We start from the raw sequence: 22,063 nt of genomic DNA, 5'->3' as shown, positions 1-22,063 counted from the left end.
AGCTGGTACAGGCTGGGGGAAAGGAGAAATGGGAAGCAAGGAGACCAGACAGTAGGCCCGGTCGCCCAGGAGGGGACCAGGAGGGGCCCAGTGGGGTGGTGACAGTTGGTTCAGAGGATGTTGTGCCTCTGAGCTGTGTTCTCTGGGATTCTGTGCCCTGGGACACTTCATCTGAGCCTGGAATGAGGGCTTCACACAGAAAGAGCTTTGTTGGGATTCCCTGCTGCCAGCCACTGTCATTCTGCTCCCTCCCTATGCCTAGCTTGAGTCTCAGACTTGGCAGGGACAAATCTCCATATGGCTCCAGTGGCTTTGGTGGGGGCTCCGGGAAGGCCAGCAGGATTTTTGTGGACCAGAGACCCCCTTTTCTCCTGATAGACAACCGGACGTACCACTTCCACGCGGAGGACGAGCACGAGTGTGAGGCGTGAGTGCCCCCTCGGCCAGCCTTGTGGGTGGGAGCTGGAGGCCCTACATCTTCCCTCCTGACATCCCCATCCCACCCCGCTCAATCTCCGCAGGTGGGTGTCAGTGCTCCAGAACAGCAAGGACGAAGCCCTGAGCAGCGCCTTCCTCGGGGAGCCCAGCGGTGGCCCGGGGTCCTGGGGGGCTGCCGGGCAGGACGGCGAGCCCCAGGACCTCACGAAGCTGCTCATCGCGGAGGTGAAGAGCAGGCCTGGGAACAGCCAGTGCTGCGACTGCGGGGCTGCAGGTCGGGCCCCGGGGGCGGGGCAGGAGGGAGGTGGAAGTCACGGGGAGGGGCTGCACCTTCAGGCTCGAGCTGCTTTCCTCTGCAGACCCCACGTGGCTCAGCACCAACCTGGGCGTGCTCACCTGCATCCAGTGCTCGGGCGTCCACCGCGAACTGGGCGTGCGCTTCTCGCGCATGCAGTCACTCACCTTGGATCTGCTGGGCCCCTCCGAGTTGTTGGTGAGGGTGGAGCGGGGCCTGGACGGGGCCGGACTCGGAGTTAGGGGTGTAGTTTCATCCGGGGGCGGGGCTTGCAGGTTGTGGGTGGGACCTGGCCGAGGTGGGCTGGGACAAACCGGGGAGCTGGTGGTCAGGGGCGGGGCCTGAGCCGGGAGGGCGGCCGAAGGGCGGGACTCTGGGGCCTCGGAGCTCAACCCAGTGCGGGCCTAACCACCTGGTCCTACCCCGCCCAACCCCTATTTTTCCACGACTCCAGCTGGCCTTGAACGTTGGAAACACGAGCTTCAATGAGGTCATGGAGGCCCAGCTACCCTCACACGGCGGCCCTAAACCCTCAGCTGAGAGTGACATGTAAGGGGATTCTCAGAGACAGCGGTATCCTATTTAGGGGATTCTGCCTCCGTAGCTCCCAGGGGCTTGGAAAGGTCTTGGATCAGAAGCCTGGGGAGGCTGGGCGCAGTGGCTCACGCCTGTAATCCCAACACTTTGGGAGGCCAAGGCGGGCGGATCACTTGAGGTCAGGAGTTCCAGACCAGCCTGGCCAACATGACATAACCTCGTCTCTACTAAAAGTACAAAAATTAGCCGGGCGTGGTGGTGCATGCCTGTAGTTCCAGCTACTCAAGAGGCTGAGGCACGAGATTGCTTGAACCCTGGAGGCGGAGATTGCAGTGAGCCAAGATTGCAAGATTGCAAGATTGCGCCACTGCACTCCAGCCTGGGCGATAGAGTGAGACTCTGTCTCAAAAAAAAAAAAAAAAAAAAACGTCTGGGGAGAGGGAAGCCTCAGATCTGATGTCTTCAGGACATGGTTCTGGGGAAAAAGAGAGCTGTATCTCCTGTGGAAGGGCCCCGGGGGTCAGCTGGGTGGACACAGTCCCTGCTCTGAAATCCTGTGGTTGTCTTTGGTAGGGGCACACGCAGAGAGTACATCGTGGCCAAGTATGTGGAGCACAGGTTTGCGCGCCGGTGCACACCTGAGCCTCAGAGACTCTGGACAGCCATTTGTAACAGGGATCTCCTGTCAGTGCTGGAGGCCTTTGCCAATGGTCAGGACTTTGGACAACCACTGCCAGGGCCTGATGCACAGGTGACAGCTCCCCCCTTCCCCCAAGGGCCACTCATAACCCAGCCTCATATATTCCCCAGTTCTTCTCTGGGACCAGCTGTTACCCCCCTCTGCTTCACCTCTGACATCTGCTCAAATCTCACCATCAGAGGGGTAAGTGGGAAAGAGCACAGCTTCAGTCAAGCAGACCTCGGTGGGAATCCTGGCTTTGTTTTTTTCCTAGCTGTGTGATCTAGGGCAGGTTACTTCTCTGAGTCTCATTTCCTCATCTATAAAATGGGTTAATAATAGCGCCCACAGGGATGAAGTGAGAATTAAGTCATGTATATAAAGGGCTTCGTGTATAATGGGTCTGCAATAAATGTTAGTATCCTTTCCTTTTACCCAAATAGTCCTGAAAATAGGTAAGGGCAGGTTAGTTTAGAGCCAGGAAGGCCACATTGCTTTGGCTATTCCAAGAACAAACGTGAGCACAGAGAAAGGATATCAGAGACATTTGAAAAAGTCAGTCCACAAGAGTTGCTGACTGATTGGACATCAAAAATTGGATGTCAGCTGGGTGCTGTGGCACCCAGCCTGTAATCCCAACACTTTGGGAGGCCAAAGTGAGAGGATCCCTTGAGCCCAGGAGTTCAGGATCAGCTTGGGCAAAGTAAAGACCACACCTGTGGTCCCAGCTACTCAGGAGGCTGAGGTGGTTGAGGCTATAGGGAGCTGTGAGCCCAGGAGGTCAAGGCTACAGGGAGCTGTGATTGCACCACCACACTCCAGCCTGGAGCAAGACCCTGTCTCAGAAAAACTAAAAATGAATATCTTTGAACTGTCTGATATCTTGGTGGACTATCCAATGGGCGGCACAGCACTTAGGTGAGGTAAGAATTTGGAACTGCAGGGCTGCAGATCGGGCCCTGGGGCTGGGGCAGGAGGGAGGCAGAAGTGGAGGGGAGGGGCTGCACCTCCAGGCTCAAGCTGCTTTCCTCTGCAGACCCCATGTGGCTCAGCAGCAACCTGGGCATGCTCACCTGCATTTGGTGCTCAGGCGTCCTCCAAGCACACATGTGTGATAGTTGAAAACATGAGGTTACTGAGGTCTTGGTGTGGAAGTGCAATCAGAGAGAGTAGCCCAGAGCCGAGAAACAGGTTTGGGAAACCCCTGTTGGGGGCAGAGGAGGAAGAGCCATGAAGGGAAACAATGACAGAGTAGTCCTTCACCTTCCTCCCAAACATGAGGCTCTGCTCTGGCAGTCTCATGTCTCAGGGGTTCTGGCAGCTTCCTATGGGGCGATAAGAGGGTAGCAAGAGTTCAAGAAGGAAATACTGGGTTGGAAGCAGGTGCACTGGGGGAAAACTCAGGGGTTTGGATGTGTATTCAGGCACCTGAAGAGCTCGCTCTACACTTGGCTGTCAAAGTCGCCAACCAGGCCTCCCTGCCTCTGGTGGATTTCATCATCCAGAACGGGTGAGAGCCTCCCTGCCTGTCTGTCTGCCTCCTCACACTCCCTCTCCTTTCCCTTCTCTTCTCCCACTCTCTTCCCTCCTTTCCCCTCCCACTTTTCCCCCTGACTTTGATCCCCTCATTGATCTGTTCCCCTTCCTTTCTTCCTGAACCCTCCTCTCCCCAGTGGTCACCTGGATGCCAGGGCTGTGGACGGGAGCACGGCTGTGCACTACGCGGCGCTCTACAACCAGCCCGACTGCATCAAGCTGCTGCTGAAGGGGAGAGCTTTGCTTGGCATAGGTGGGGCTTGAATACCTCTTCCATCAGTTTCCTATTCCCAGCTACCCTCTGTGTGGACTTCTGATAGTCTCGGGTGATAATCCTGGCTTGCTTCTGACCACCTCTGTGACTTAGGGGTTTGTCATTCATCTCTTGAATTTCAGCTTCTCATCTGTAAAATGGGAATAATACCACTGACCTAGCAGGCCTGCTAAAGAGAAAATAATATTTCTGGAAGTACGTAGGCAAATAAATATTAGCTGGATCTGAATGATAATGATCATAAACGCAGACATTCTGATTCCAGAGGCACGTCTTCATCTCTAAGCCATAATGTTTCTTTGACCATGACCGCTGACTTTCCCTCCTGACAGTAAACGAAGCAGGGGAGACAGCTCTGGACATAGCCAGGAAGAAGCAGCACAAGGAGTGTGAGGAGCTGGTGAGGTCTTGGGAGGCAAGGGGCCCCTGACCCTTTCTCTCTCCCTGCTGAGTTCCTGACTCTTGCTCTCTCCCTGCTGAGCCCCAACCTTCTGAACTGCCAAGCCTTTGTTTTTGGCAGCTGGAGCAGGCCCAGGCGGGGACCCTTGCCTTCCCTCTGCATGTGGACTACTCCTGGGGAATTTCCACAGAGCCTGGCTCTGAGAGTGAGGAGGATGAGGACGAGAAGGTGGGTCCCAGCCCAGACCCTCGGGCCTCTGGATGGTATAAGGAAAGAGCCAGATTTTGCCTGGTGTGTGTTGATGGGGGCAGTGAGGCAGGGGGACAGGTCTACACCAGAGGAACCAGGCTGTCCTCCTCCTCACTCTTTTGCTCCGGCAGCGCTGCTTGCTGAAACCCCCTGCCCAGGCCCACTGGGCCAGTGGGAGGCTGGACATCAGCAACAAGACCTACGAGACTGTCGCCAGCCTGGGAGCAGCCACCCTTCAGGGCGAGAGTGAGGACTGTCCCCCACCCTTGCCCATCAAAAACTCTTCTCGGACCGTGGTCCAAGGGTGTGCAAGACACGCCAGTGGAGGTACAGTTGGATGCCCAGAAAAACGCTCACCATGCGATTCCCAGAGGGCCTGTGTATGCCAGGGCACTGAGCTGAGTGCATATATTAGTCCATAGCATCCTCATAATGACCTCCAGGGAGGGGTTCTCATCTTCCCCTTACAGGTGCTAATAAGTCTCTGATGTAGGATTCAAATCCCAGACCATATTATTCCAAATTCCTCAATGCTTCACTTAGGAGAGAGAAGAATTTATTGAGCATTTACTTCATCCTAAGTCCTTTGAGGGCTACCAAGACACAGTCTAGGAGGGGAGTTAAAAGCTGGAATGCAGTTCATTGTAATACAAGGCACGATGTGATGTAGCATGTAGATCCCCAAAGGACAGGGACTTTAAGTGTTTTGTTGAAAACAATTTGTCTAGCACCTAGTGCAGAGCCTGGCTGTTCTCAATAACTATTTGTCAAATGAAGAAACAGACTTGTTCTGGGAGCTTAGGGGAGGGAAGGAGCATGTCCTGCTGGGATTGGGGGTTGGCTTAGGAAGGCTTCCTGGTGGGGGTGGCATCTGAGTGAACCTGAGGGATGAGCAGAAGAATCCAAACTGAGGACAGAGTGTGAGCACAAGCAAAAAAGTGAGTTAGCATGGCCCTGGCCGCCGCGAATGAAGGCTCTAGTTGAAGAACTGGACAGCTAGATGGAGAGTGGACTGTTGGCAGAGAACCGTAAGAGATCCTAGGCCAGGTGCGGTGGCTCATGCCTGTGATCGAGGCAGGTGGGTTACCTGAGGTAAGGAGTTTGAGACCAGCCTGGCAAACATGATGAAACCCTGTCTCTGCTAAAAATGTAAAAACTAGCCGGGCGTGGTAGCATGCCTGTAATCCCAGCTACTTGGGAGGCTGAGGTAGGAGAATCGCTTGAACCCAGGAGGCAGAGAGTCTGGGTGATAGAGTGAGACTCCGTCTCAAAAAAGGAAGAAAGAAAAGAGACATCCTAGAGGCCAGAGACTGCTTTGAGGTTGGGTACAGAGCAAGTGATAAAGACAGGCTTCATCATTTCTGATTCCAGATCATTCTGAAGTCCCCAGCCTGAGTTCAGATGCCCCTGAGGCCCCTGAGAGTCTGGGCAGTCCAGCCTCCTCCTCCTCCTCTAGCCTCATGAGCCCCACGGACCCTGGGGGTCCCAGCCAAGCCCCACCCAGCTCTGAAGATGGCCTCCGGGAGCCCCCAGGCACCTCCAGACCCAGCCTGACATCTGGGACCACCCCTTCAGAGATGTATCTCCCCGTCAGGTTCAGGTTGGTGAGGGCCCAGCTGTGCAACCAGGGCAAATCCCCTGACTTCTCTGAGCATCCATTGATTTCCAAACCTCTAAAGCGTACCTGCCTAAAGACTGGGTCACAGTCTGGGCCCATTACTTATGCAGAAATGCCGGACCCTGGGACCCCTTCCCCCTTTACAAACTTGCTCCCAAGTCCTGCATGGAGAGCTGAGTAGGAGCCAGGGATTCTGTCTGCTGACGCTAGAGTAGAGGAGGGTTAGCCCCACCTGTGTGGCTTGTTCTAGGGGCTCTCAGTGGGATCTTCACTCTGTCCCCACCTCCAACCCAGGATCCAGTCTTCTCCCTTCCTTGCAAACCCATTCAGTCTGGAATTTGGAGAGAAGTAGACCTGGGGATATCCCCAGAGCCCTCTGGAGGTCAGTTCCGTGGGCCTGTGATGGACCTGGCCTGGGGAACTTGTGGACTCTACCCACTCATCCTAAGCCCCCAGACTGGCTCTGTTCCTGAGCCCTTTCTCCCCACTCTGAAGAACTCTTGGGACACCAGAATCACGTTGGCCTTTCCCTGCCTTCCAGCTCTGAGAGCACTCGCTCCTATCGGCGGGGGGCACGGAGCCTGGAAGATGGTTCCTCAGCCAGGCAGCCTCTGCCCAGAAGGAACATGCCGGTAGGAACTCTGGGACCATGGTTTGAGGGGTGGTGGCAGGGTACCTGGGAGGCAGAGTTAATTAAAATTGAGTAGGCATATTGGGGTGGGAGACCTTCCCGTGACTGGGGTACAAATGGACCCAAGCAGCCACAGTTTGGCCAGTCTCTGTCCCGGTACCCAGCATGGTTTGACTAGTCCCTGTCCTGGTTCTCCTCTTTCCCTGCTCCAGCCCAGGGCTGGGATGGCAGCAGTGATGAGGCCCAAGCTCTGGCTTCTCCCCAGGGGAGTATGAGGAAAGTTGTGTCGGCCAGGCCAGTCACTCAGAAAAGGCATCACTTCCATGCAGAAGAGGCAGGATTCGGGTGGCTGTGTACCAGTCCTTGTTTGCCTAACTCTCCCCTTGTTCGTAAGTCTTCTGGAATCCACAGGGACTTGAAGGTCTCAGGCATAGAGGGATGTGACAGGGACAGGGCAAGAGCTGTCATTTTTAATCCAGCTTCTCCCTGCTGAATCACAGTCTCCAACAATGGCATATATTAGTTGAACCTAGGAGTGGGCACAGATCAGAGCCAGTTGTGTTGGGAAGGAAGTGTCTTCTGTCCCTTGTTCCTCCAGGAATCCCTCAGAATGGATTGGTTGGGGTGGGAGTCAGGATGGCAGGGGCAGAAGCTGGTTCTGTCTGGGGAATCATCATCTTCAGTCCACGAGTTAGGCACCAGACACAAATCTATGTCCACAGCCTGATTCCACTGTTGCCCTGAAAACCAAGTATCCATCAGATGGAATTTAACTGATGCCTGTGATTGTGGTGTTTATCATAGTAAGAGCTTGGGCTTTAGAGTGAGGAGACTGGGCAAGTGGCTCCACTTTGTCAAGCCTCAGTTTCTTTGTCTGTAAAATGGGAATAATGTAATCTACCCACAATAGGACAGACGTGAAAATGAGTGAGGTGAACACCTGGTATGTTACAGGTGCTTTGAAAATGTCAGTTTCATCCTTCTTTCTGCAGGTTGGCTTCACTGAAGGAGATGGCTCAAGGACTGGGACTCTCCCAGCAAGTTCTATGCAACTTTTGCAAGACTAGCTCCTTGCTGGCCTCCGCATGCCCCATGCTGGGCCCCAGCGTTCAGAGCTGGGACTTGAGCTCACAAAACTGGGGAGCTGAGGTGTTTGTTCTCTTGGGTCTCACTCTCTCTGTCCCTTGTGCCTCTGTGGCTGGACTTCTTCCTGCAACGGGCCATGCCCCTACCAAGGACACATGACCTTTCTCTGTTAGGTCTGATGGCAATTCTTTCCTATCTCATTACCCACTAGGGGCCTGGGAGCCCTGTCGCTGGATCTGAGAGTTCTTAAGCTGGCTTCAGCTGCAGAACCCTCCGTCCCCCATCAGATCGAGACTTTATTTCTCCCATCAGTCTGGGGGTTTCACAAGGGGAGGAGAGCCTTCCATCACTGACTTCCAGATCAGGGACTCTGCCAAGTAGGGACTGTCTTCTCAGCTAGTCATTTATTAGTCTCGTATTCCTTTTCTAAATTCCAGCTCTATGTCTGGACCTGTGTTAGGCACTTCAGATGCCACATAAGTAAGACAAGGGCCCTGCAGGGGTGGTCCTTTGGTGGAAAGCTGGTCTTAAGGGTTGGGCTTGGGAATGCACAGGGTCAGATTCCAGGGCATGGTTCTGGACTCAGCTGGTTTATACCTGTATGACCACTGCAGTTGTCTGCAGACCGCATCCATCTGGCTGTTCAACATGCATGCTGTACTGGCTGTTAAATAAAAATACTCTGGCCGGGCTCGGTGGCTCAAGCCTGTAATCCCAGCACTTTGGGAGGCCGAGGCGGGTGGATCACAAGGTCGAGAGATCGAGACCATCCTGGTCAACATGGTGAAACCCCGTCTCTACTAAAAATACAAAAAAAATTAGCTGGGCATGGTGGCACGTGCCTGTAATCCCAGCTACTCAGGAGGCTGAGGCAGGAGAACTGCCTGAACCCAGGAGGCGGAGGTTGCAGTGAGCCGAGATCGCGCCATTGCACTCCAGCCTGGGTAACAAGAGCGAAACTCCGTCTCAAAAAAAATAAAAAATAAAAAATAAAAAAATACTCTGAATGTCACTCCTTTTGAGGGACAGCACAGCCTTCTCTAGGCACTCTCCTGTATTCCCCAGCCAAGTAGTAGAGTCAGATGTACTCACATTTGCCTGTGTCCATGATTTAGCAGGAAGGAAAGGAATGGTCTGGGTTGATGGATGTCCACTTCTGTTCCCTTTCTCTTGGTCAACACAGGAGCCTTCTAATCTGAGGGAATGGAGAGGCAAAGAAGGGAGAGTGATAGAAATGGGAGGGCAGAGACTTAGGGTTCTGCTTCCCAGCAGTAGAAGTTCTGTCATTTGTCAGCCCCAATGAGAAAGCAGATACACCTAAGCCATCATCAACTGCCAACATCTCAACTTGCCGGTTGCTGGATGCCTAGCCCTGGCAGGAATGGGCAAAGCTAAGCAGGGGAGACCAGAGAGCACCAGTGGCTCACACTGCTGCCCGGCTGGAGAGGCTGTGCTGTTTCCCTTGGAGACCTGACTGGTCTGTGGTTCTCACAGGAACAGGGTTGTCTTTTTAGCCCCCAGTATCTGGTTTCATTCATCTCAGACTTGTTATTTCATTCATCTCTAATAAAAGATTGGGGGGTCAATTTCCAGTGGTTTCATTTATGAGATCTTGTGACCGGGTTGCAGGATGTGGGGGAGGCTCAGCTCCCCGATGGGATGTGCCCGAGGTGCCCGACGTGCTCAGGTCCTTGGGCTCTCGTCCACCTAAGAATGGGTAGGAGACCCTGGTGCAGTGATATTGTTCAAGTAAATGTCAGACCCCAAGAGCTTTTGCAGAAAAGTGACTTATTAGGCAGAGAGAGAAAGAGAAATAGGGAGAGAGAGAAAGCCAGCTCTCACACTGTCGTGGGAGGGGATCCCAGAGAGGAAAATCTGCACAGGTAAGGGGTAAGGGGTCTTTTACTCTGGGAGTTACTCCTGCCCCATTCAAGTTCTTGTCCCGAGAGAGGAGTTCCTTCGTTGGAATGACTGATCTTCAACTCTGACATCTGATTGGTTTTTTGGCCCACAATCCTCCCATAGCTTTTCAAGGCCTTTCTAAACAAAAGAGGCCCACCTGGGCAGTCTGTCTTCCCACACGTGTGAAAGTTAGACAAAGACCTCTAAGCTCCTGAATGGGGATGTGAAAGAAGGCAGGTCAGGCAGTCACTGGGAAGTTCTTGCCTTTGAAACCACACCCCTTGTGGACCCAGGAAGAGAAGTTAACACATTACCTCAACCTGAAAGAACAACAGGGAGGGGAACAGAATCTTGGGGCTTGAAATTCTTTTTCTGGTCCTGGCAAGGGAGATGGCCTGATGTGGAGTAGTGGTTTGCGACTGCAGTGTTTTGCCCCTGGGAAACTTTTGGTAAAGCAGGAAATGGTTTTGACTGTTCCCAACTGGAGGGTACTAGTGGCATGTAGTGGACAAAGGTCAGAGATGCTACTAAACGTCCCACAGTACACAGGTCAGCCCTCCAGAGTAATGCATCATTATTATTATTATTATTATTATTATTTTTGAGACGGAGTTTCGCTCTTGTTACCCAGGCTAGAGTGCAATGGCGCGATCTCGGCTCACCGCAACCTCCACCTCCTGGGTTCAGGCAATTCTCCTGTCTCAGCCTCCTGAGTAGCTGGGATTACAGGCACCCGCCACCATGCCTAGCTAATGTTTTGTATTTTTAGTAGAGACGGGGTTTCACCATGTTGACCAGGATGGTCTCGATCTCTTGACCTCGTGATCCACCTGCCTCGGCCTCCCAAAGTGCTGGGATTACAGGCTTGAGCCACTGCACCCAGCCAGCAATGCATTATTATTCAGTCCAAAATGTTAATAGTGCCCAATGTGGAGAAACCCTGGAAAGAGCACTGGGCTAGGAGTCTGGAGACCTGAAATTCTGGTTCTCCCATGGTCCTTTGCCACTGTCTCTGATGAGTGCCCCTGAGACAAGGATTTGAGAGCAAGTAGCTTATCTGTGAAATGTTCCCAGGAAGCATAATGAGGGAATAGAAAAGTGAAACAGAAAGTCAAAAAGCAATAAAGAGCTGGGCGTGGCAGTGAGAACCTGCAGTCCAGCTACTCGGGTGGGAGAATTGTTTGAGCCCAGGAGTTCAAGGCTGCAGTGAGCCATGGTGGCGCCACTGCACTCCAGTCTGAGCAACAGAACAAGACTCTGTCTCTGACTCTTGTTGGGGACCTGTGAGAAATGGTATTGACTAGAAGATGCCTTCAGGTTGTCCCACTGAGAATGAAGAAACTGGGTGTTCTCCACCAGCTTTGGTTTCTTGCTGGTTGGTGGTGTCCTTTCTGAGGGCATCAGTTTTCTACCATCCCAAAGCTCCCGATCAGAGAAATGTGGAGAGCTGTCCAAGGTGTGTCCAAGAATTATCTTCTAGTGACCTGCAGGGTAGACAGGTAGGCAGAGGGGATATGATGCATATGAACGCCGTCCAACCCTGAGAGAATCATCACCCTCTTTGGGCCTTAGTCTTCCCACCTGTACAATAAGGAAATTGGACTCTGTGTTTCCTTAGGGTCCTTCATACCCTGATGTTATAGGAATCTTAGCTTCTTTTGATGTCCCACAGTTCAAAGGGTGAGGACGGGATGGAAGTTTGAGAAAAATCCTTTTTCTTTTTTCTTTTTCTTTTTTTTTTTTGATGGCTCTGTCTCCTACACTGGAGTACCGTGACACAATCAGAGCTCACTGTAACCTTGAACTCCTGGGCTCAAGCAGTCCTCCTGCCTCAGCCTTCCAAGTAGCTGGGACTATAGGTGTACGCCACCATGCCTGGCTTTTTTTAGTGTTTCATAGAGGTGAAGTCTCTCTCTGTATTACCCAGGCTAGTCTTGAACTCCTGGCCTCAACCAATCCTCCTGCCTTGGCCTCCCAAAGCACTGGGATTACAGGCATGAGCCACCATTCCTGGCCATCTTTTTATAAGGCAATCCTAAGTACCCTCAGGCTGCTGAGGATGTCTCTTCAACCCAGAAGGACTTGGCCAGGAGTTGGCCAAAAGGCCTCCCAGCACCCCAGACCATTAGAGCCTAACCTCCCAAATGTGAATGGCAGCACTGCAAGCTCAGGTCCCGCCCACGGCCTCTTCCCACACTTCTCTGCTGCAGCCATGCCAATTTTTCAGCTCCTCCAACATTGTCAGGCGGGCCGGGCACCCTCCCATCCCTAAGCTTTGCACATTTGGAACTACAAGAAGAGAAGATTATTTTGTTCCTCTCTGGATGTCCAGAACAAGAACTGCCTGGCACATATTAGGTGCTTCACAAATGTATGTTGAATGCCTCTTCCTTTCTTTCATGAACACTCTTCCTCCTCCCCTCAACTCCTGCTATGCGTTTCAGCCAAAGTTTAAACTTACTTTCTTCAGAGAAGATGACACTCTAAATAGTGCAGGTTCCTCAAATGTGTCCTTAAATTGTCCTCCACTGTTTCCTGCCCCTCACCCCAGCTGTGATAAATACACTAATTGACCATGTCTGTTTTTGTTTAAGCTTTCTCTTGCCCATAGACAGCTTGCTGGGACGGGGTCTGTCTTGTTCATTGCTTGGACACTCGATACGTATTTGTTAAATGGATGAAAAACCCACACCATCCTACCTTGATCCCAGTCACATAGCAATTGGAAGATAGGTGTCCACACCAAGCTGCCTCTATGACCCACGCTGGAATTGGGTTCTCTCAGGAAAATTGGGAGATTACACTCGACACCCTAATCCCAGCTTCCCAACCTGCATACACTATGGCCCACTTCTCATGCCTTCCCTCCAGGTTCCTGAGCCCCACCCCTGTCACAGGAAGATCATTTCTGTCCATTAAACTCAGTTGTTTAGCAAGAGAACCGGGACTGTAGGAGACACTTGGAGATGATTCCACCGGAAGGCAGATCTTCGCATGGCTGGGGAAGGTAGGCACAATTGTATTTCCACCGCCTCCACCAGGATGACCCTTACAAACCCACTGAGGGGGCACTGGCCTGACCTGGCAGCCTTGCACCTGGATCGGTATTTCTCAAAATTTGGTGCACTTAAGAATGAATCTCGCTGTAATCACAGCAATTTGGGATGCTGAAGCAGGAGGATCACTTGAGACCAGGAGTTCCAGACGAGCCTGGGCAACATAGACCCAGTCTTTACAGAAAAAAATTAAAAATTGTCTGGGCATGATGGATGGCTCACGCTTGTAGTCCTAGCTACTCAGGACGCTGAGGCAGAAAGGATTGCTTGAGCTGGGGAAGTTGAGGCAGTGAGCGTTATTGCTCCACTACACTCCAGCCCTAGGCACAGAGGGAGATCCTGTCTCAGAAAAATAAGAATCTCCCCACAAGCTGTCACTACTCAGAGTGTAGTTCTGAGACCAGCAGCACCCCCAGCACGTAGGAGCTTGTTAGAAATGCAAAGCCTTACTAACAAGACAGCCAGCAAACTCAGTTTAAGGTATTCAGAGGCAAACAGGAGCCTGGATACACGTGGCATGCACAGGCTATGCGCGATGGAGTGAGTGCAGGTTAAAGCAGAGCTGAATTTAGTGATAAACACACACACACGTAAAGGGATTCCAGCGCACCGAGTTGCCTCCACTTGGACATAGGCGCTGAACTGGGTCTTCCCGTTTTGAGCTGCAACGGTGCAGAGACGCGGGAGCCCAGAACGCTTCCCGGATCCCCCGGGACACCCCTGGGCGCCCTCCGCGCCACGACCGCTGCCTGCCTGTGGCCGGGGACACAGCCTCCCACCTCTCCAGAGAAACCTCTTCCCCAAATCTCCCTTCGGCCCCCGGCTCCCCTGGAAGGGCGGGAGGAGGAGGGCCCCTTCTCGCAGCCTCGTCCCTCCCCTGAGGCCCGACCCGCCCGCGCAGGCAATCAGTGCCCGAGCGAGTCCTTGAAGTCTATATTTAGTGCCCGCCACCCCTCCCCCGCACAGTTGGGAGGCGGGCGGGGGTAGTGGGGGAGAGCCCCGCCCCCGCCGGGTGTGTGTGTCGTGTGTGTTTGGGGCCCGCGCGGGTTGTGCGCCCTCCGCCTTCGCACCTCCTGCCCCCGAGGCCCGACTGCTGCCCCCGCGCCCTTCGCCCCGCCAAGCGTCGCGGGCCAACATGGGCCAGGAAGAGGAGCTGCTGAGGATCGCCAAAAAGCTGGAGAAGATGGTGGCCAGGAAGAAAACGGTGAGGCTGCAGAGTTTGGGCCACGGCCCCCGGCAGGCGCCGGCGAGCCTGGGAGTCCGGGGTGGGGGCGTGCTGGCGGGGCACCCCGCCTGCGCAAATGGGACTCGGGGACCCGAGGGAGGCGCGACTGGTGCAGGACCCCAGGCCCTTTGGGGACCCTTGCTGGGCACCTCGAGGTGGGCGTGTGTGTGGCCCAGGGCGCCAGGGGATCCTGCGGGTCCTGGAGGCGCGGCTTGCGCACGTCCCTTTGGACGTGTAGGGTTCACCCTAGGCAGCTAGTGCAGGGCCCAGGAAAGCGGGCGAAGAGAGTGGGAAAGGACTTCGGGAGTCCCGGGGACTTGGCGTGTGCACACCCTGGGAGCGGCGGCGATGGCGGGGGCGGGGCTGGGGGTAAATCCTGGTGGCCCTAGAAGGGACAGAGAAACTTGGGCTGAGGAGGGTTGCTGAGCTGCATCCCTGCACCCCGGAGTGGGTCTGCAGGAGAGAAGCAAAGAGCCGTGGATCCTGCGACCCCACAGCTTGGGGCGTCAGGAGCGGTTCTTTTGGCAACTTTCCCTTTTCTTGGCCTTGGGTGCCGCCCGGACGGGCAGGCGGGGGCCGAACAGGTGCGGGGGCCTGCAGGGCGGGCAAAGGGGGCCGGGCTGGAGGCCTGTGCAGAGAGGGCGAGGGCGGAGGGAGGAGCGGCTCGGTGGGAGGTGGGGAGCAGGGCTGACAGCCGTACGGGAGGGTCCCGGCTAGAGCACAGACCCAACTGGAAGTTAATGTTTGATCTTCCCTGTGATCTTTGCCTCCTGCTGGCAGTGGACTGGTCGCCTGACCAGTGCAAATTTGGCCTTGGGTTCTGGAGGGCCAGGGCTCACCCTGGGAGGAAAGAAAGGGAACCTGGTAGCATACCCATCCCACCTCCCACCCTGTCCCGGGGTCCTCTTCCTCCTGCCATCCCTAGCCCTGTGCTGCAGCGACCTGCATTTCCAGGAAACCTAGGAGCCTGGGAAAGGAAGAAACCCTGCGGGAAGTTTTAGAGCCAGCAAGAGTATCCAAGGCCCAGGGAAGGGTCGCTGGAACCATGGAGTGGCAGGGAGCCCTAGAGTGGACACTAGGCAGTCATGAGTGGGTGTCCATATAAAAGCCAGAGCCAGCTGGGCGTGGTGCTTCATGCTTGTAATCCCAGCACTTTGGGAGGCCGAGGCGAGTGAATCACAAGGTCAGGAGATCGAGACCATCTTGGCCAACATGGTGAAACCCCATCTCTACTAAAATACAAAAAACTAGCTGGGCATGGTGGCGCATGCCTGTAGTCCCAGCTACTTGGGAGGCTGAGGCAGGAGAATTGCTTGAACCCCAGAGGCAGAGGTTGCAGTGAGCCAAGATCATACCACTGCACTACAGCCTGGTGACAGAGTGAGACTCCATCTCAAAGATAATAATATAAATAAATAAATAAAGGCCAGAGCCTTAGTTTCTTTATCTGTAAGAAAGATGAGATTATCTGCCTCTGGAGAAGGGGTGTCACTGGATTCTTGTCTCTGCTGACAGCAAGTGAGGGTTGCAGAGATGAGACGGAGATGTAAAGCCCTTAGTAGGACTCAGACTGGTGTGTGGTAAGAGCTGGGAAACGACACCCGCTTCTACACAGCCAGGTCCAACATGGTAAGGTAGCGACAAACCTACAGAGTGCTGGGAGCTTCTCATCTGACACTCCCAGCCTCCACGTGCTCCCCGTTCCCGACTCCTCCGAAATCCTCAGTACAACTGAGCCTCAAGTCATGGGGGGCATTTTCTCAGCTGGAGTTGGCAGAGCCCAGTCAGGGATTCTGAGCCAAATTCCAGTTCAAGTAGACAGGTTATCCCAGCCCAGCCCCTCACTGACCCCCAAGCTCGGGCCAGGAAAGAAATTCTGGGCCTCTGGGTAAGAGGGGTAGGGTGGGGATGCTTAGAGGCCCTGGGAGAGGCAGCCTGCTGTGGCAGAGCTCTGGCTGAAGAGGAGGGGACCTGCCCTGGCCACCCCCTCACTCCTTCTATGGCCCTAAACGAGCCACTCAACTTTCCCTCTCTGGGCCCGAGTTTCCTCTTCTGTGAAATGGGAAGAGGAAATGGTGTCTCCTGGAGATGGATTCCTGGGAAGTGCCTGGAGCTGTCCCCAGAAAAGACGCAAGTCTGGCCGCAGGGTTCCTGCAGCACGGAGCCAGTTTACAGCCACGTCTGCGCCTGGGCTCTTGGCAGCATCTGGGTGGGCACAGAGCTCTGGGCATCTGGCCGAGAAAGGTGGGGCCTGCTGTGGGAGTGAGAGTGGACCCACCCAGCAGTGGTTAGGCAGAGGAGGACCTACTTCCTGTAATAAGACGGATCCTCCACGTTGCAGCTCAGGCCCAGGGTTTACTGCCAGTGGCTGAAGTCTCCGCCACTTAGGGCTTTGTGACATCCTCTGAGCATGCACTAACAGAAGCAACTTCAAACACACAATCAAGTGCCTATGGTCACAACTACACATACACATAGCTATACACATGCAGCCACAACACAACAGTTAAACAAGCAACTGAACCTAACTGCATATGAGACAGGGCTATCGACACCAACATGACAAGCTTAGTGACCCATATGACCCACACTGACCATTGTAGTTACAGAATGATACACAAAGACAGCCACACACATGTGCAATGCTACAGACTTAGCAAGCAGCCACACCATTCAGATGTTATAACACAGGCATCATCCCACAAAGACAAATAGACACAGCTGTGCCTGGAGCTGCATATTTACAGTTCCACACCTAACCAGAGATACTGCTGGCTACACAACCCATATGTGTATTCAGAGAGAGACACCCAGCAACATTTGCACAAGGCTTTGTGAACCCAGCTACCATCAAGGCTCATGGCTATTTTTCTCCAATGTGACCCAGTTATACAGCTGCGACACACGAGGCATACACCCAGTAGAGAGCTGGAACTGGCTTCACACTCATGGTCGCATTTTCAGGAATTTTGCAACCTGGTGGTTAAACACAGCAATTCTTTTTTAAAAATTACATTATCTGCTTACAATTAAATAAGTTATATTAAAAACAAAGGTAATGAATCCTCCAAAATAATCACTTCCTAATTATATGACTACATGTTACTATCATGTATGGTCAGAGGTAATTTACTTCTATTGTTTTCTGTATGGTGGAAATACTATATAATGGTATGGGACTGCACATCTCCTCCCAAAACTTCCTTCAGTTCAGTGACAGCATGTAGGTAGCTTGAAATTGGCCATGGGATGAGCGTTTACACCACAGAAACTGGCAAGCACTACAAGTCAGTTTTTTTTCCTTGAGAACTGGTTGTTTAATGTTGGCCAGCACACCACCGAACTTACCCATGTTGATATTCCATGATTGTGTATGTCTAGACAGAGCTATGCCCACGCTAACCCAATTTGTATAGTGGTTAGAGCCCAAAAGTCCCAAGTTTGAATCCCAGCTCGGCTCCTTATAAAGCATGTGAGCCTGAAAAAATTACTTAACCTCTTTGTTTCTTGAATCGCTCTTTTGTGAACATGGGGTAATAATTCTGTAAAAATGGGAGTAATGAGCCGTGCACGGTGGCTCACGCCTGTGATTCCAGCACTTTGGCAGGTTGAGGCGGGTGAATCACAAGGTCAGGAGTTCGAGACCAGCCTGATCAACATGGTGAAACCCCTTTTCTACTAAAAATACAAAAAGTAGCCGGGCGTGGTGGTGGGTGCCTGCAATCCCAGCTACTCAGGAGACTCAAGCAGGAGACTCACTTGAACCCGGGAGGCAGGGGTTGCAGTGAGCTGAGATCACGCCACTCCAGCCTGGGTGACAGAGCAAGACTCCATCTCAAAAAAAAAAAAAAAAAGAAAAAAAAAAAAGGGAATAATACACATGACCTACCTGATAGGGTCGTTGTGAGAGTTAAATGAGATAATACAGGTAAACTACTTAGAAGAGTGCCCAGTACATAGTAAGCCTTTAACTAATGTTACACTTGGAGTTGTTCACCACCAAGTTCACATGCGCACACATCTGCAAGTCATGCCTCTGATAACATACTGTGAACCCCAGTTCTCAGGGAGGCTATGGACTGACAGAGGGCAGCTCTTGGGACATGGTCCAGGTCCTGGCAGGGTGGAGATTGGCAGCTGGAACCATGAAGTGTGGGCCAAGGATAGGAACATACAGGACACAGTCAGCTGGTGCTCCCTAGGGAACTGATCTCAGGACAGCAGGCAGGGATGGCTTCTAGGAAGAGGTTGGGGGAAAGGAGAAGGCTGAAATGGGTCAGAGGGTGTCCAGGGCCTGGCAGCTCACCAATTATCAAATCTAAGCCTCCTTTTTCTCTCTCCCGTCTTCTTTCTGCTTTACTCCTTCACAAGTTCATCCACTCAGGGAGTGCTAGACTCTGCTGAGCCCTAAGATCTCAGAGATTAAAACAGTTCCCTTCACCCGGGAGAAGTTAAAGTATCTGTTCACACAAAGACTTGGGATGAATGTACCTAGAAGCTTTACTTGTAGCAGCCCCAAATGGGAACCTATCCATAAGTCCCATCAACCACTGAATGAATTTAAAACATTGTGATAGATTGGGTGCAGTGGCTCACGCCTGTAATCCCAGCACTTTGGGAGACTGAGGCAGGAGGATCACTTGAGGCCAGAAGTTTGAGACCAGTCTGGGCAACATGGGAAAACATGTCTACAAAATAATACAAAAAATTAGCCAGGTGCAGTGATGCACACCTGTGGTCTCAGCTATTCAGGAGGCTGAGGTGAGAGGATCACCTGAACCTGGAAAGTCGAAGCTGCAGTGAGCTGCAATTTTGCCACTGCGCTCCAGCCTGGACAACAGCGTGAGACCTTGTCTCAAAAAAAAAAAAAAAAAATTCACAAAGCAATAAAAAGGAACTACCGATCCATGAGACAACATGGATGAGTCTCAAAAATAATTATGCTGAAATAAGCCAGATGAAAAAGTGTTTTTGCCCTACATACTCTTTATGTAAAATCCTTAAACACACAAGGTCAACTATAGTAACAGAAGGCAGAATTGTGGTTGTTTGTGGTTGGGGATAAGGAGGGATGGATTAGAAAGGGACAGAAGGAAGTTTTGGGGGCTGGTGGCTGTGCTCTTATCTTGTTTGTGATGAGAGTTCCATGGGTGTACATGTATGTTGAAACTCATCAAATTGTACACTGTCAAATGTGCAGTTATTGTATGTCAATTACACTTCAATAAAGCTGCTTTTTTTTTTTTTTTTCAAGTTGGAGGCTCATTCTGTCATCCAGGCTGGAGTGCAGTGGTGCATTCTTGGCTCACTGTAACCTCCGTCTCCTGGGCTCAAGCGGTTTTTCTGCCTCAGTCTCTTGAATAACTGGGATTATAGCCGCACACCACTGCACCTAGCTAATTTCTGTATTTTAGTAGAGCTGAGGCCTCACCATGTTGGCCAGGCTGGTCTTGAACTCCTGGCCTCAAGTGATCTACCCACCTCAGCTTCCCAAAGTGCTGGGATTACAGGCATGAGCCACCATGCTGACCAAGCTGTTTTGTTTTGTTTAAAAAGCCCCGGTCCTCACCCTGCAAAGCACACTGTGGGGAGGTGAGGGAAGGATGCTACAGGCACAATAAGCCAGGAAGGAATTCATTTTGGAGGAGAGATGGGGGAAGGGGAGGGCATTCCTGGGGGGAGGCACAGCAGAACCAAGGGCTGTCGGTCAGGAGCCTGGCTCAGAGGATTTGAACCCAGCAGGTGGCGGAGGATGAAGTTAGAGCACAGTCAAGGACAGGATGTCTCTCTCCCTCCTTCTGCCCCTTGCCTGTCCCTCCACCATGTGTCTGTCTATATCCTCTTGCTCCCTGCACCAAGACCGCACAATGAACAGAAGCCTGGGCAGGACCCGGGCCCCAGTCCTCACTTCTGGCCTCCCACAGGAAGGGGCCCTGGACCTTCTGAAGAAGCTGCACAGCTGCCAGATGTCCATCCAGCTACTACAGGTGGGGGGCAGGAAGCCTTGGGGCAGTGCCTGGGGGGAGAGCTCATGGGGGAGGGAAAGACCCTGGTGGGGGAAGGTGGGGCCTGGGAGGAATTCCTGAGGGGAGGCTTGGGGGAGAGGATCTTGAGGTGCAGACCTCCCAGGCAGGGACTGAGGGAGACACGGGGGCACCTCAAGGGCAGAGAGGGTACCTTCTATGTGTGGGGGATCTCTGGGCCTTGCAGCAAGACTGGTTTGCTTCTCTTGAGTACCCCAATTCCCAAGGCCTTGGGCCTGTGGGATCCAAGAGACCAATAATCCAGGGAGAGGGAAAAGTTCTCCATTTAAAAATCCCCGTTTGGTCCTTAAAGTCCCCAAATTTACCCAAAGCTCCTGGCCCTGAAAAATGAACAGAGACAGATGCAAGGTCTCATAGCCGGGGCTGCTATCTAAGTTGAAACTGGAGCTCAAAGACACTAGAGGGAATCGGGCATGGTGGCTCATGCCTGTAATTTCATCACTTTGGGAGGCTGAGGCAGGCAGGTCACCTGAGGTCAGGAGTTCAAGACCAGCCTGACCAACATGGTGAAACCCTGTTTTTAGTAAAAATACAAAAATTAGCCGGGCATACATGGTGACACACACCTGTAATCCCAGCTACTTGGGAGGCTGAGGCACAAGAATCACTTGAACCTAGGAAGTGGAAGTTGCAGTGAGCCAAGACTGCACTGCTGCACTCCAGCCAGGTGACACAGTGACACTCCATCTCAAAAAAAAAAAAAAAAAAAAGATACTAGAGGGTTTGGGAATGGGAGGGGTCCTGACGGTCAGCCAAGTGCCGCCCCCAACCCTAGCCACAGCTTTTCGCCAAAGCCACAGGTATCCTCCATGTCAGGCTTACTTGGCCTCATGCAGAGCAGGGCCTCAGTTACAGTATTGGGGTTCTGACCTCAGCCGGGAGTCAGGGCTAGGACGCCAGGGGTCCAGGTTGGAAGGGGAGGTGATGGTAGAGCTGGGGAAGGACCAGCCAATGAGGGCAGCCATTCCTGTGTATCCATCCCCAGACCAGGTCTTAACCCTCTCACTTTGCAGACAACCAGGATTGGAGTGGCTGTTAATGGGGTCCGCAAGCACTGCTCAGACAAGGAGGTGGTGTCCCTGGCCAAAGTCCTCATCAAAAACTGGAAGCGGCTGCTAGGTGAGAGAGGAGAAGCTTAACTTGAACCCTTTTTTTCTCCTAGCACTTGGGACAGGACTGGGCCTGGCTCAGCACCGGGACTCAGTGTATGTCTGTTGAGTGACTTAATCAGTGACAGATGGCTTCTGGATCCAGGATGTAGCTAGTGGGGGGGCGCCAGTGTTTGTTTACACATGGCAAGATTTGTAGACTTGTGAGTTTTGTTTTGTTTTGTTTTGTTTGTTTGTTTTTGAGACGGAGTCTTGCTCTTGTTGCCCAGGCCGGAGTACAATGGCGTGATCTTGGCTCCCTCCCTACAACCTCCAACTCCTGGGTTCAAGTGATTCTCCCGCCTCAGCCTCCTGAGTAGCTGGGATTACAGGCATCTGCCACCACACCCGGCTAAGTTTTGTATTTTTAGTAGAGACGGGCTTTTGCCACGTTGGCCAGGCTGGTCTTGAACTCCTGATCTCGGGTGATCTGCCCACCTTGGCCTCCCAAAGTGCTGGGATTACAGGCGTGAGCCACCGCACCCAGCCAACTTGTGAGTTTTTGTGTGCATGCACCTATTACGTGTTTGTGGTCTCATACATGGCTACATACACACATCATTTGTCTGAATATGTGCCGAGGCGTGTTTTCCAATGTATTTATGTCCCTATGTGAGAATGTGTATTTGTACACACGTTCCTGTTGTATGTGCATTTGTGTGTAAATGTGTGTGTGTGTGTGTTGGGAGTGTGTGTGCAGCTGTCCTCATCCCTGCCCTTTGCTCCCTCCCCACTAAAGTCATGCTGGGTTCTGCTGAGGCAAAGCTTAATTGAGGGACAATGCCACCCTTTTTTTTTCAGACTCCCCTGGACCCCTAAAAGGAGAAAAAGGAGAGGAAAGAGAAAAAGCAAAGAAGAAGGAAAAAAGGCTTGACTGTTCAGACTGGAAGCCAGAAGCAGGCCTTTCTCCGCCAAGGGAAAAACGAGAAGAGCCCCAAACCAGGT

The 22,063-nt window shown here is 52.7% G+C and overlaps 2 protein-coding genes across 3 annotated transcripts in view; both read left to right on the top strand.

Annotated features, from left to right (window-relative positions):
* Positions 1 to 9,329, top strand: part of ASAP3 (ArfGAP with SH3 domain, ankyrin repeat and PH domain 3) — a 62,052-nt gene extending 52,723 nt beyond the window's left edge. For both annotated transcript variants that reach the window (XM_074380264.1, XM_003934877.4), the window contains exons 13-25: positions 379 to 427; positions 522 to 712; positions 798 to 931; positions 1,188 to 1,282; positions 1,844 to 2,021; positions 3,374 to 3,459; positions 3,623 to 3,738; positions 4,092 to 4,159; positions 4,280 to 4,387; positions 4,540 to 4,735; positions 5,780 to 6,008; positions 6,568 to 6,658; positions 7,650 to 9,329. In XM_074380264.1, the coding sequence (XP_074236365.1) occupies positions 379 to 427; positions 522 to 712; positions 798 to 931; positions 1,188 to 1,282; positions 1,844 to 2,021; positions 3,374 to 3,459; positions 3,623 to 3,738; positions 4,092 to 4,159; positions 4,280 to 4,387; positions 4,540 to 4,735; positions 5,780 to 6,008; positions 6,568 to 6,658; positions 7,650 to 7,724 (1,616 nt within the window). In that variant the 3' untranslated portion in view covers positions 7,725 to 9,329. The remainder of the gene's footprint in view (positions 1 to 378; positions 428 to 521; positions 713 to 797; positions 932 to 1,187; positions 1,283 to 1,843; positions 2,022 to 3,373; positions 3,460 to 3,622; positions 3,739 to 4,091; positions 4,160 to 4,279; positions 4,388 to 4,539; positions 4,736 to 5,779; positions 6,009 to 6,567; positions 6,659 to 7,649) is intronic.
* A 3,260-nt stretch (positions 9,330 to 12,589) lies between these two features.
* TCEA3 (transcription elongation factor A3) overlaps positions 12,590 to 22,063 on the top strand; it is a 45,258-nt gene continuing 35,784 nt past the window's right edge. The window contains exons 1-4 of the mRNA XM_074380265.1: positions 12,590 to 13,905; positions 19,851 to 19,913; positions 20,984 to 21,089; positions 21,920 to 22,061. Of these exons, the coding sequence (XP_074236366.1) occupies positions 13,837 to 13,905; positions 19,851 to 19,913; positions 20,984 to 21,089; positions 21,920 to 22,061 (380 nt within the window). The 5' untranslated portion in view covers positions 12,590 to 13,836. The remainder of the gene's footprint in view (positions 13,906 to 19,850; positions 19,914 to 20,983; positions 21,090 to 21,919; positions 22,062 to 22,063) is intronic.

This window comes from Saimiri boliviensis, chromosome 11, assembly GCF_048565385.1.
Source record: "Saimiri boliviensis isolate mSaiBol1 chromosome 11, mSaiBol1.pri, whole genome shotgun sequence".
In the NCBI taxonomy this organism is placed as follows: Eukaryota; Metazoa; Chordata; class Mammalia; order Primates; family Cebidae; genus Saimiri; species Saimiri boliviensis.
This window is presented reverse-complemented; position numbering and strand designations above follow the sequence as displayed.